The sequence below is a fragment of the Alligator sinensis genome, unplaced genomic scaffold (assembly GCF_000455745.1).
Source record: "Alligator sinensis unplaced genomic scaffold, ASM45574v1 scaffold96_1, whole genome shotgun sequence".
Lineage (NCBI taxonomy): Eukaryota > Metazoa > Chordata > Crocodylia > Alligatoridae > Alligator > Alligator sinensis.
This window is the reverse complement of record NW_005842402.1, coordinates 1335457-1349476: the sequence shown is the minus strand read 5'-3', so window position 1 is coordinate 1349476 and position 14020 is coordinate 1335457. Positions and strand designations below refer to the sequence as shown.

At 47.4% G+C, this 14020-nt stretch overlaps 1 protein-coding gene across 1 annotated transcript in view; it reads right to left on the bottom strand.

Annotated features, from left to right (window-relative positions):
• The window catches only part of ECHDC1 (ethylmalonyl-CoA decarboxylase 1), a 66586-nt gene that overhangs the window by 22693 nt on the left and 29873 nt on the right, over positions 1 to 14020 (bottom strand). Inside the window, exons 4-5 of the mRNA XM_006029885.3 lie at positions 13012 to 13064; positions 9368 to 9448 (exon numbers count right to left, since the gene is read on the bottom strand). Coding sequence (XP_006029947.1) covers positions 9368 to 9448; positions 13012 to 13064 — 134 coding nt within the window. The remainder of the gene's footprint in view (positions 1 to 9367; positions 9449 to 13011; positions 13065 to 14020) is intronic.

The window sequence follows — 14020 nt, the reverse complement described above, 5'->3', positions numbered from 1 at the left end:
CTGTTTATCGTCGGTATGCAATAGATATGTACACACAAAAACAAGCTTGTATAGTTTGTATAATTTTTTGGAAAACTCAGAACATGCAAAAGCTATTGTTTTATAGCAACATTAAAATATACAGGATTTGCAACACGACTGAAGGCATGCATTTTACATCATAAATAGTAATAATAAACTAAGCTACACACAGCTGCCAAAAAATACAAAGAAAAAAACTCCAACCATACACATGCAATATGGCTGCTGTAACATCAGCAGAATATTAGCATTAACTTTTCCCCCATCCCCAGGGCAGATTCTTCCATTTTCACTGATGCTGAACAGAAGAATGCTCTGTAAATACCTCTTTAAAATAACAGTACTTTTTGTAAGGTAAGGTACTGCTTGCCTCAAATAGAGGTACTGTATTTACTCAAATCCAAGATGAGGTATTCTTCCCAATGCAACATGGGGGGGGTGGGCTTGTTTTGGATTTGAGTACTGGCCTGGGGCAGGCAGGTGCTGAGGCTCCAGCTCTGGGACCAGAGACAGAGGTGTCACCTACCCTGAGCCAGGGTAGCTCAAGGTGGCTCAAGATAGTTCATGCAACAGGGGGAGCACTGGGGATGCAATGCAAGGGAGGCCCAGCGGAAAGACTGCACAGTGCAATAGAGAGGAGGCAAAGGGAAGACCATGCAACGTACAGCTCTGGGGAAGAAGGGGAGAGCAGAGGGTGTGGGGGACACTGCATGGTGGCTGGGGTTGGGGGAAGGGGGGTTGGAGAGACCTCCTGGCAACTGGGGAGCAGTTTTGGCTCTGCCTCACTTGGCCCAGAGCTGCTGCTGTCACCACCTGACTAGGCCAGACCTAGAGCCAGAGCCACCATATTAGGTAAGGGGCAGTGGCGGAGAGCAAGTGACAAAGGGTGGCAGTGGAAGGCAAGTGGTTGGGGATGGCAGGCGATAGAGGAGCAGGCACAGGCACCAGACAAGTGGCAAGGGACCAGAGGGGAAGGGTCTAATTATTGGGAAGTCATCTTAAATGCAAAGTCATCTTGGATTTGGGTAAATATACTACTTTTAACTGTGCAAGATTAATGTTTTGCATTCATTTTTCTTAATTCTTTTACTAAAAAATTAAAGGAAAAAAAACCTTGGTGTTCAGTAATGACACAATTAGGTTCTTATTTTCATACCGATTTAAATTCAAAAGTAGGAGAAGAGATGAGTTCCTACCTTTATTAGTGCTCCCATTTGCTCAGGTCTAGCCAATTTATTTTTCAACTTCTGAGTCCCACCGACAAGTGTGATGTCAAGCAGCCGTTGCTATTGCTACATTACCAGAGCACATGAGCATCCACGCGTTTCTGGAGCTCCATACAGCTTAACTGCAGCAGCTGGGCTGCCAATGTGAAAAGTGCACCCTTGAAAGATGCCAGCTGCCAATGCAGCAGCTGCTGGAAGGCATCTACAGACACCTTCTGCTGGATACCAAACAGCAGCAGAACCTACAGGAAGGTTCTGCCATAACAGAAGATCTTTGTGTGAGGGCCTCCCACCAAAACTCTCTAGTGTAGACTAGGCTCTCCCGTTCTTTCTCTTTCCTCAAAGCCAGTGCAATCAAAAACGTGGGGTAAATGTTTCAAAAACACCTATATGACAAAACAGTCCATTTTCAAAGAACAATCTAGGGCTTGCTTTACAAAGCTATTTAGGTACCTACCTAAATAGATACATGCAGACAGATACCTAGTGGGATTTCCCAAAACACCTAACCTGCTAAAAAAGGAGCCAATGCAAATTAGGGGAAAATCAAGGAAAGTCATGATGCTTATGAACTGTGATTCACTGATGCTGCTTTATGTTGATGTCCACCTGTAACCATTCTGCCCACAGACTACTGATGTGTGCAAAGGCCTTTACTCTCAGACTGCACCTATTCCCATTTTTGTCTTTCTCTATCTGCTAATGTATCTTGTGGTAATCCTAGACTCTGAGCTCTCTGGAGCACCAATTCTGCAAACACTTACATTTGAGGGTAAATTCATTTACATATGCTAAATCTTCTGCATGAACGGGACATAGAATAGGAACCAGTCTTCCTTTTCCCTGGTTTGTAAAATGTTCTGATCAGGAACTTTAGAGGTAACATGTTTACTCAAATCTAAGATGAGGTCCTTTCCCCTCCTCCTAGTGAGCACGGTGGGGAAATCGCCTCATCTAAGATTCATGAACAAAGTATGGGGGAGGGGAGGGAGAGAAAGCAGCTGCTGCGGCTCTGACTCTAGCCCTGAGCTTCAGTCAGAGTTGGAGTCAGACCCATGGCAGCCTCCTGCCCCCTCCTCTACTTGCTCTCTCCTCAGCCCTCTTCCCCTCCACTTACTGTTAAGCTCCCAGCTATACTCCCAGGCTTGAAGTATAGGGAAAATCTATCCCCTGTCTGACCAATCAGCAGTGTCACTGCAGCTGCATGGCCTGGCAAGGGCTGTGCTTCTATGTGCTGTGATCTGTGACCTGGCAGAGAACAAAGCCTGAGCAACATCTGTCAGTAAGAGTGGGGGCAGGGAAAGGGCAGAGATTCTGGAGAGTTGGGGGTGGGGGAGAAGAGAGAGACTGTGAGAAGTGGCAGGGGGGAAAGAAAAAGAGACTGTGGGCAATGGGTGCATGGGAAGGTGCAAAGACTGTGGGGAGCCGGGGGCAGGTGGCAGGGTGGCACAAAGGCTGCAGTGGGAACACGGTGGGGGGGCAGAGGGCCAGGGTGCCTCCTAGGCCCTACCCACCAGCAACATGTCCCTGCCCTCCAGCTACTGCTTTCACTACTAACTACTGCGTTCCCTACTATAGCAGTTGGGGGGAGATTAATTTAAGACAATGCTTCAATAATTAGATTCTATACCTGGAAAATGCTAACAAATGTATAATATTTCCACATACAGAATCGAATTATTAGGGGGTCATCTTAAATTCAGGGTCCTCTTGGATTCAAGTAAATGCAGTAATTAAAAATAAGTGCTTGTGTGATTCAATGAGACAAGTCACAGTCATGTTCTCATGCAAAATTACAAATGGACCTCAGGTATACCTTGAGAGCATCATTCCCTGTGCCTGCCAGAGGGCGTACCTACACAAGACGCTGACTGCACAGTAACCAAAAAATACTGCGCAGTAGCAGATCACAGCTTAACAGTGCTAATACACTAATGTTCAACATTATTAGACTACTGCACAGTAGTATCACTTAAAAGATATTTGCTGGAGCTACTGGACAGTAGCTCCACTTACTGTGCATTTATTTAGTACTTGTTTAAACAAGTACTAAATAAATGAGCAGTAACCACTGCACAGTAGCGTCTCGTGTAGACATGCCCAAGATGGCTGGGTGGAGAGAATGTGAAATAACACCACAAAAGTCCAGTTAAGGAACGTTTTGGGTGGGCAAAGGATACTAAAATGAGAAATGTATTTCTTTTCCTTACTCTCCTATCATTAGGGATCTCCAGAATTTGTGCCAGAAGTGTGTGGTGTTATGACTTCTTTAATCTTGGTTTTCCCTGTGCACCCCCCTACCATTAATTGGCGGAGGAGCCCTGTCACTCGCTGCCCACACCTGATGGCTGGGACGCGAAAACAGTAGTTTTAAATATGCGTTTTTTACCTCCCAGCCATCAGGTGCAGGCGGTGAGTGGTGAGTGATGGGGCCACTCTACCAATCATCAGTAGGGGAGCACGTGGGGGAAACCCCCAAATTAAAGAAGCCTCCACACCACGCACTTCTAGCACAAATTCCAGAGATTCGTACCTATCATATAAAAAGGTGGAGGATATTGTTAAGAGTTCCTTTGACCTGGTCTACATGCTATTTTGTCATGGTATAAGTATGTTGGGTTACAGGTATGATCTTTTACTGACACAGTTATACAGGTACAACCCCTATTATGGACAGAGTATACTAGTATAAAGGGTATGAAACCCATTCTTTACCAACATAAGCTACTGCTACACTGATATAAACATTTTTATATTTCTCTAAGTGTATCCATGCTAGGTAGGGCTGTACTCTTTTAACTACAGTAGTATAACTAATGCAGTACAGCTTTAGGTAGACAACATACCATGAAAACATCCATTCAAAAGTAAATGTTTCAGCAACTTATGAGCATGTGAAAATGGAAATGAATTTCCAACTTTAAATTTACCTGATGCATGCAGTCATTAAAAAGATAAGATGAGATAGTCTGAGAAAGGAGACAGGCCTCTTAGTTTTGAATGTTACTCTTGAGAACTCCTGAGTGATAGTAAAATCCTCCCCCCATGCAAACTTTTCTGCCTACTTCAACGAAGCCAGAATTTCACCTCCACCAGAAAACTCAGGATGAATATTCTTCAATAGACTCCATTTCTTTCTCTTTCTTTCTCACTATTTTGCAGTGGTTTTCATTAAACTCCCACTAGATGTTCCTGGATTGCTAATATTTAGTTGTACTAGACATTCAGTGTGTTTGGAAAATGATGAAAAATGAACCCACAGCTACAGTTATTTGGAGAATTATGGAAGGAAATGAGAGGATTTGCAGCTGCCCACTTAATACAAAAAGGGAAGCCCTTTGATAATGATTGAAATTATACAGGATGTGAAAACTGCATTGCTAAAGTAAATTAGAGAATTTTAAATTGCTTTAGAAAGCCAAAAGACAAATTCTGTATTCCTAAGGAGGGATTTTTTTGTATTGCATCTTGTTAAGAGTACAAAATTCCTAATGAAGGTTATTTACAGCAGGAAAATTAGATTCATTGTCATTAACAAGTTCACTGATATGAGCAAAAGACACAAGAGTCCTCTAAGTCTACACTCCTGTCAATTCTATGTATGTCAAATATGGCACCTAGGAGTAGTGGATACTCATAATTAGGGGTCTACTAAACTCAAGGTAGATTTTTGTGGGCTGAGGGCAGCAGGCCCCTCCACATCTCTGATAGGCTGAGGAGCCCTGGCCTATGTTCCCTCCAAGCTGCTCGCGCAGGATTTATATCCATGCCATGCACAAACTCATTAATGCTGCGCACCCGCCCAGAGAGGAGCTGGGCTGCGGCAACAAGCTGGGCGCAAAGCGTGGTAGATGCACCAGGGCCGGTGCGGGATACTTAGCAAAGGTAAACTCAGGAAGCGCCATGTGCCTCCTCACTCCCGGAGGTGAGGGAGGGGCTGGGGGCTGGCGCCGGGGAACTGCTCCACTCCGCGGCCCTGATGCCATGTGCCCCTTGCTCCTGGAGGCGAGGTGGGGGTTGGGGCTGGTGCTGGGGAACTGCTCTGCTCCCCAGCCCCTCCAGCTGCATGTACCACCTGGGCAGGTCCTCTCCCTTCCCTTCACCCCTCCTGAAGCATAGACAGCCTGGCTCCCCTCCACTGTGTAAGCAACATCTGCCCCCTCCAAACAAACCACACACCGTTCTAGTTCTAGTTTAGTATTCACTGTTAGTTTTACTCAAAATCCATTATTGCAAAATCCATTACATGAGGATTCTTGTCAATTAGGCTGAGTGTAGTCCAGATCCATGTAATGGATTTTGTACCTTTGGGTACATTAGCTGTTAGGAAGAGGCTGTGATCTTCCCCAGGGTAGTGTTGCAGGGGGAGACGGGACCAATTCGGGAATGGACCAAAGCGGCACGCTCACAGATCACTACACCTTAGAAGGAACATTGGCCCTGGCATTCCCGCCCCTCCCTGCAGATTTCCAGATGGCCCAACACCGTGGCTTAATTGCACAGATTAAGCCGGGGGAAACCATTAATCCATGCGGTCTTGGGCCGTCCCCAAACTGGAACATGATCAGCTGTGGCAGGCAGTTGGAAGGCAGGAAGTGACTGCATCAGGATCCACGCCAGTGGCGGGTGCATGCATGCAACAAGCCATGCTGGAGCTTCATGGACCCTGGTGCAGCCTGCCTGCTACAGATGGCCCACAACCACGATCCAGCTGCTTGTGCCCCCCACCCTCCACCCAACCCTCTACTATCTGCCTTCCATCTCCACTGTCTACCCTCCCTGGCCATCCACCCTCCCCTGCCCCATCCCCACTGTCCATCCTCTCCCTATCCTCCACCCTCACACTCCAAGACTACAGAGCTTTCTATCCTTTTCTCTGGTTGCAGGTAAGGTATATTTATTTATTTATTTTTTATTAATTTATTTTGCAGTGAACCTGCCATTTTTTGCAGAGCCTGCCAGAATTCACTGTTTCTGTGAAAATCACACAACTGCAAATTTGGTACGTGCGTATTCATATTGCACTAGTACACAAAACCATTATTCAGGGTTCCAGTTTTCTGTGCTATACAGATGTATACTAAGACTTATCTAGTTTCAAGTGGCTCAAAAAGTGTTGTTTCCCTGTTGCTGAGAAACTATTCTAAAATTATCACATATGATTTTGAAAGCATTTTGACATCCAGCGTAAGCTTGTCTTGGCCCTATCTGATACCACTGAATTTAGCTTCCAGCTACTTCTTTGGCTCATTCTAAGCAACTTCTTTTTCACTCCAGGCATTTAGGCCCCTCTGAAGACCAAATATCTTTTCCTTGAATGCATGTGGCTATTTCTCCTTGACTGACAGAGGCACCTATGTGTTTTCTTTGGCTCCTTACAGATGTAGGCAGCTTTCACATTACTAGTTAGACATCTTTAACTTAATGATAAATATACAATTACTGAAGCCCACACCTTGCCAACTGCTTCATCTTGACAGAAACCAGCAGCACTCACATGGAACAACTTGTAGGCCTGGTGCCTTGTGTGTTACCTCATATATTCTAAATTGACAGCATCTTTCTGATACCGATGTGCCAAAAACTGTATGCAGCATCCAGTAGTGTATTACAGAAACAAGTGATTAAAAATACTCAACAGCTCTGGGTGTACCTTTTCATCTACCATTAATGAGAAGTTGTCATAAGAAAAAGGAATTTGCTAATTGGATTTCATGGCAGGCAAGCTTGCTGTTCTTCATCTTGAGGGAACACGTATTACGTTGCTAGGGAAGAACATAACCTGATATGCAATGTGGCACCACTCTCAATTATAAATCAGGGTGATGAAGCTGGAACCAATCCTTCTGTAGCATAGAGGTTTAACAGCAGCTAACATATCTTGAGGCTGAAGTCACTGCAGGTACACAGCACAGCACATTCACCAAGTAAGAGGAAACATAAACTAAAGTGCCAAGGGCGTGTGGAATTAATTCATGTGCAGAACTGGGGGCTGAGCCTTTCTGCCTCCAAAAAACATAATTTAATTTATTGGTGGAAGTATTCTGTATAACACTGTGTTGACTGCAAAAAAAACATCATTTACAATACTACTTCAGTCCTGCAGAACAGAACACCATAATAAGCCTTAAAAACAACCCAGATATTTTCACACAACAGTCTGATAAGGGGGGTGGGGGTGCCACTGTTGTCACAGTCAAACAGCATACATACAGGAAGCTGATACAACTTTCCAACACAGAGTTTAACACACCCCTGGCAGAAGCCCCATGGCACGATACTAGGAAGAACTAGATAAATTCTTACAGGATCTACCTCAGGAAACACAGGAGAGAATAACAGCTTCCACCTCCTGGGAGCCTAGGCTGGGCAACTTTTACTGATTATTACCCAAGATCCACAAACCTGGCAATCCAGGAAGCCCTACTTTCTGGCATTGGTATTCTCCTGAATTATATGCAACCCCCAACCTCAAATGGCATCTCTCCAGCAACAGGCCACCTAACTCCCATTCCCACTGAGGCACCAGGTCTTGCAACAGACCCAGTTACAAGCTGTGTCCCCTCACCAGTAGAGACCAAATAGCAAGGATTATATCAGCTGAGGATCACTCACTTGCAATTCTATCATATATGCCATCACTTGCCCACAGTGCCCCTCTGTTGTCTATATTGGATAGGCAGGGCAATCCCTATGTGAAAGAATGAATAACTGATCTGGCACCAGCTTCAGAAAGACAAGCAAGCCTGTGGCAGAATCTCCCTGGACACTCCATCGCTGACTGCAAGGTGGCTTTTCTTAGACAGCAAACCTTTAAAGGTCAATTTGAACAAGAACTTGCAGAACAGGAAATCATTCATAGACTGAATTGTGTTAAGTGTGGTTTAAACAGAGACTATAGAGTCTTATTCCATTACCTGCATTAGCTTTTGTGACTCCTTTATTCCTATGGGTTTGTTGCTTGTTTGCTTCTTGCAGCACTGCTCCTCTCTTCTCTTCCTCCCCTTCTTTCTTTGTATTCAACTCTCTCTCTCCTTGTATACTGCTCCCTGCAGGTCCTTTCACAGCATGTGATGAAGTGAGCTGTAACCAAGCCTGTGCTGTATATCTACTTCAGTTAACATATCACAGGGGTGGGCAAAGTCTGGCCCACAGGCTGGATCGGGTCTGTGGAGGACTCCATTTTGAAGCATTCCCTGCCCACGTCACTGCAGCCAGTTTTCATGGAGACCCCAGCAGCAGCAGGACCGTGACTGCGCAGGGCCCAGGTTTTCATGGAGACTGGCCCCAGCAGTGCTGGTATGGCACACAGCTGGTCAGGGAGCTGCTCTAGGGCTGGGATCTTGCGGCAGCGACAACATGGTCTGGAGTCAGGGTAGTGCTACGATCCGCTGCCTGTGCGCCCCAGGCAGGGGCATGCAGGTAGGGGATCACAGCTGTGCCCTGGCTCCAGACCACGCTGTCACTGCTGCAAGATCCCAGCCCTGGCCCCAAGCAGCTCACCACCCAGCCATGCTCCCTGCCAGTGCTGCTGGGGCCAGTCTCCATGGAAACCCTGGCTCCACATCATAGCCCTGCCACTGCTGGGGTCTCCACAGAAACCAGCTGCAACAATGTGGGCAGGGGCTGCTGGGAAATGGAGTCTAGCCACCAGCCAGATCCACCATTTTGCCCCCTGGTCTATAAGGTGCAAATCTATCCTGCCTTCTACTTAATATCATAGTGGCAGCTTGTTCACAAATGTTTGATCCTATCAATCAAATAATGAGGCTCTCCCTTGTTTACCAAAAGCAAGGAGGTGCTTGACTTAACCTAGCTTCATTGCTGGCCTTCATTTTTTCTGTATTACCATGATATGCGGACTGGAATCACTGTAAAAATCATCTCTCTTCATTCTAGTGTCAGGAAATCCAAAGTAAACCTACACCTACCCTCCTCATAGCATGCTTACACAGCAAGTTAGACCAATTACAAATGCCCTAAGGATTAGGTGATATGACTCCTGGTAATATGCATGACAAACAATGGTACAAAATGTCTCAAATTTTCTATGTCCCATAGATATGCCATTCAGGCATTGTCAGCCACATGGAGTTGGCTCAACAATATTTTAATCTTACCTGAAATCACAAGCTGTGGTAAGTTCCGCTCCTCCTCCCACAGCTTTTCCTTGAACTAATGCAACACTAATCAGAGGCAGCCTACACAAGAAAGAAAGATTTTTGTAGGCAAGGCATACACTTTTACTAACAATTTACAAATAATGAAAGGACTTGGGTGCAATATTTCTACGCTGAGTAGTACTACAAATGCCCTCAAAGTATTAATTTATGTTAGTAAATAGAATAATACTGATAAATGAATTTCCACTACAGCACTTATATCACGCTGCAGCAGCAAGAGAAAACATCTAATGGGATCACTTTCATTAGTAGAGAAGTCTCCTGTTAAAGAAAAGTTTCTGCTAAAAATATATATATATAAAATATTGCCACATAATTAACTGTTTATCTAGCCCTGTGTGCTCAGTGCCCTAGGGACAAAGTCCCTGCTTGACTCCCCAGTGCTGCACCTCCGCAGGAGCTGCCAGGGTGCAGAAGCTGCCAAGCATTCCATGGCCCAGCCCAGCCAGGGCCTGAATTCCTGTGCCTGCAATCCACCCGGCCATGGGAGCCCAGCGGCTTGTGCAGGAGAACAGCGTGGGGGAGCCAAGGAGGTGGCATGAGCTCCCCTCCCCTGGTTCCCTTATGGTGTGTGCAGCACCGGGAACCACCTGCCCCCAGCCCTGGAAGAACTGCCAGGCTCCGAGTGTCCCACGGCCCAGCCAGGCGAGGTGCACTCACAGGGAACGGGGCCCCGGCCAGGCCAAGCCGTGGAACACTCAGAGCCCAGCGGCTCATGCAGGGGTGGCACAGGGGAGCCAAGGCGGTGGCACAGGCCTCCCTCCCCCAGCTCCCCTGCAGTTCATACAGTGGTGGGAACCGCCCGCCCCCGGCCCTGGAGAAGATGCCGGGCTCCCATGACCCCATAGCCTGGCTAGGCAGGGCACAGCCTGCCCTCCTGCCGGGAGCAGCCCAGCGCAGCCACAGCCCCACTACCCCCTAATGGCCCTTCCACCGCTGCCAGTGGGCCACCGTGACCCCCCTCTGCCTGCCAGCCATTGTCAGGGGGAAGCAAGGCACAGTGGCTCCCTGCCCCTGACCGTGTCCAGCCACTCCCCTGAGCACCAAGTTGTACCCGTACCGCCTGTGCCAGCTAATCACCACCCAGCCTCTAGGCAGGGTATGCGGAGTTGGCCTGAAGCGTTACAGATACACAGACACACAGACAAGGCTTTTATTAGAGTGAGCGTATGCAGTAGGCATTAGAATATACGTACATGCAAACTAAGCCTGAACAGTAGAGGACACGCTGTACTTGCATTCCCAAGAATAAGTCTGGGAAAAAGAGAGAGAGAGAGACAGGAGGTTGTGGTAGCCTCCCATGCTTTAGCCCCAGTAGCTGAATAGGGCATTTGCCCAGGAAGTGGGAGAGCCAGGTTCCAGGCTCCTTTTGAGGAGAGCAGGTCTGAACCTATACCTCTGTGACTGGCCAGTACCACAATGCCACAAAATAGGCAATGCCCAAACCTTTCTCTAGGGCACATTTTGAAACTGAACCACTGCACCCTGCATTTACTAGTTAATGGATAACGTGGGTAGAGAGCAGAACTGTGAGAAATTTTTTACCCCATTGGGAGTTAGCATCGAGGCTAGACCCCAAGACAACAACCATCTCACTGAGTCATAAAGTCACTTGCTCTTTTCTTCCTGGCCCCTAATAGCTCCCTCTCTTGGCTACCAGGAGGACCAACTTCAAAAGGAGCACTACAGAAGGGTTTACAATACTGTCTACCCTGTGAGATGGTAGTAGGAGCACTGTGCTAGGAAGCCAAAAATGCATAGGTTCAAACACACTCAAGGGAGGAGGTTGGCTTACAACCCAGGTCTCCTACTTCTAGGCTACCCTAACTATTGAGTTACTGAGGGTAAAGCATGTCAAACACTTGTTAGCCATGAGTTTCTGAGCAGCTACATTTCTGTGACAGAAACAGATTTACAGGTCCAGAATGCATGTGCATATATAGCTGTGTACATGTCCAGGCAGTGCATAGCCTACTGAATATGCTTACCCTACACGCTCATGCTTATGCAACCACAGTGCAGGGTAACAATTTTGCAACCTGTGCCTGTTAGAAATACCAATTATAAAGCTAGAAAATTGCCACTTAGTTGCACAAAGGGAAACAGAATTCTACCCTAGATTGTCACCTATTGCCAGAATGAATATAATTTGGGTTGATCAGCAGTTGATTGTAGGGCCTCCCTCCTGAGCAAGAAGCCTAGAAAAGTAAGGCTCAGAATTCTCTGTCCAGGGCAAAGAGGAAATAAGAACCTACAGAAGTAGGAACTATTTTAAGTGCTTACTACTGCTTAGCAGCCAACACATATTCATAAGCACAAGGCATGTGGGTGGAGCTAGCTGGAGAAGGACAATCTCATTTGGACCTGTTCCTGATTGAGATGCTGGGTCAAAACTAATCACACATCACAGGTCTACATTCCTCATGGGAAGGTTACAGAACAATACAGAGCATGCCAATTAACCTGCAGCACCACTCACTCCTATTAGAGGTGCACTGATACGGTGGTCATATCAGCACCAATAAAAGGAAAATTGATATTATCAGCGATCAGCTTGTTTTGGCTGATGTGGCCAATAATGTTGCCAATAAATGCCTCCTGCACGTGTGCACGTGGCCTACTCGGCAGCTTGGAGAGCAGCGTCAGGCTGGTAAGTCTGTTGGGGGGGAAGGGCGGGGAGAGGAAAGGGACGTGTGGTGGAGGAAGATGGAGGCCCCCACAGTAAGTGAGAAGGGGGGCTGGGGCAGGTGCTGCCCAGCCAGGGCAAAGCGCAGGACAGAGCTGCGAGTGACTTATCTGGGGGGCATAACGCGGAGATGGGGGCAGCTCCCACTGCTGCACACAACCCCAGGGAAGGCATGGGGTGGCACATGCCCCTGGATCTGTGCGTGGGGCGAGGGCAGGCTGCTGCTGTGGGCGGTGCAAGGGGGCTGTGCTGGGGCTGCGGCCCTCTGTAGCCCCCGCCTCCCAGTGCTGCCGCCGCCCACTCCAAACGTAGCCCCCACACCAAGAAGAGCCTGATGCTGCCCCTGGCCCCAACCCGCAGCAGCAGTCTGCCCTCACCCCATGCACAGATCCAGCGGGCACATGCCCCCTATGCCTTCCCCTGGGGTGCGTGCAGCAGCGGGAGCCACCCCCCTTCCCCGCACCCCACAAACAAGCCGCTTGCAGCTCTGTCCCACATCCTTCCCTGCCCTGGCTGGGCAGCCCCCGCCCCCACTCCTCCCTCACCATGGGGGCCTCCATTGAATGAGCTACAGATAAAATATCCCCGCCGCCATTTTGAAGTGCAGGGATGCTGATACACAAGACACTATGGGCACTTTAAATTGGAGCGGGTCTTAGAGCCACTCTAATTAAAGTGCCCCCATCCAGCATGTGTACAGATACCCTATCTGTGCAAATCCTTTCCAATCCTAAGAGTTGTAAATGAAAATCAGATTTAAACATATATAGCTGCACATACACAATTATATATTACATGTGAAAAGTTAGAGGCCACTTTCAAAAGTTTAGCCAGAAAATCATTTCAGTCCTTGCATGATTATTTTATAAAGAAGAGGAGAAAGACAATATATTACCTCATAAGTCTGGTTAAGGTGTTTCGTATAAACATACACGTGTTCACCCCATCCTATAATTAATTAAAACAATGGTTAAAATCATCCTGTAAAATGACAAGAACAGACATAATTACTTGCAATTTTATGTATACAAGGACTGATGTTGATCTCATGCTTATTTATACTGATGTCAGTGAAGGTAGCTGATTCATACAACTGTCATAATGGAATGAAGCCTAGGGTTAACATGAGACTGCCAAAGTTAGTGGACTCAAAATATTTATCTACTATTCCTAGAACCTGTCAAAAAATGCCAGCTACTTTAATGGGAAATTTTGGTTCTTCCCCCTCCCCCCACCCAAATTTTCCACATATTTTTTTTCCAACATAAACAAAACTCTATAATCAAAAGTTGCTTTGAGTGTAAGTGTCGCAGAGCACTGAGGTGCCCTGCTCCTAAAGAGGGGAAACTGCTAGGGAAAGTCCTAAAGAGGGGAAACTGCTCGGGAAAGAGCCCTAGCAGGGAATAAGGAGCCCAGCTGTTGGCTGCCAGGGCAACTAGAGCTAGCAAGAGATCACACCTGCCAGCGGACAGCTGACTGAAAGGGGCAGGGCCTGGTTCCTTTATAAACCCAAGGTGCTGAGGCTAAAGAGCAGTTCCCTGCCAACAGCCAAGGAGGAAGGAGTTCTGTCATGGAAGGAAGGAGCAGCCTGAATGCAGGAGCAGCGTCTGACACTGCGGCGGGATGAAGTATCCCTGGCAGGCTTGAACGTGGTTGTAGCCAGGTGGCTTCAGTTTAAGTTATAGCCAAGGGGATTGCGTTTGTGTTGCTGTTTGTCACCGGTGGCTTGGGTGAGGCTAATAGGGGCTGGAGGGCCCCCCAGCGCCAGCAAGGGCGCAGCATTCGGGGTGCAGTGATCCCAGCCCCAGAGAGGGGCAGTTGAGAAGCCCCAGAAAGGGGGCTTTGCTGAGAAGCTCCAGTGCATGCGTGGTGAGCCCCGGAGAAGGGGGCAGTGTTGCGGTGAG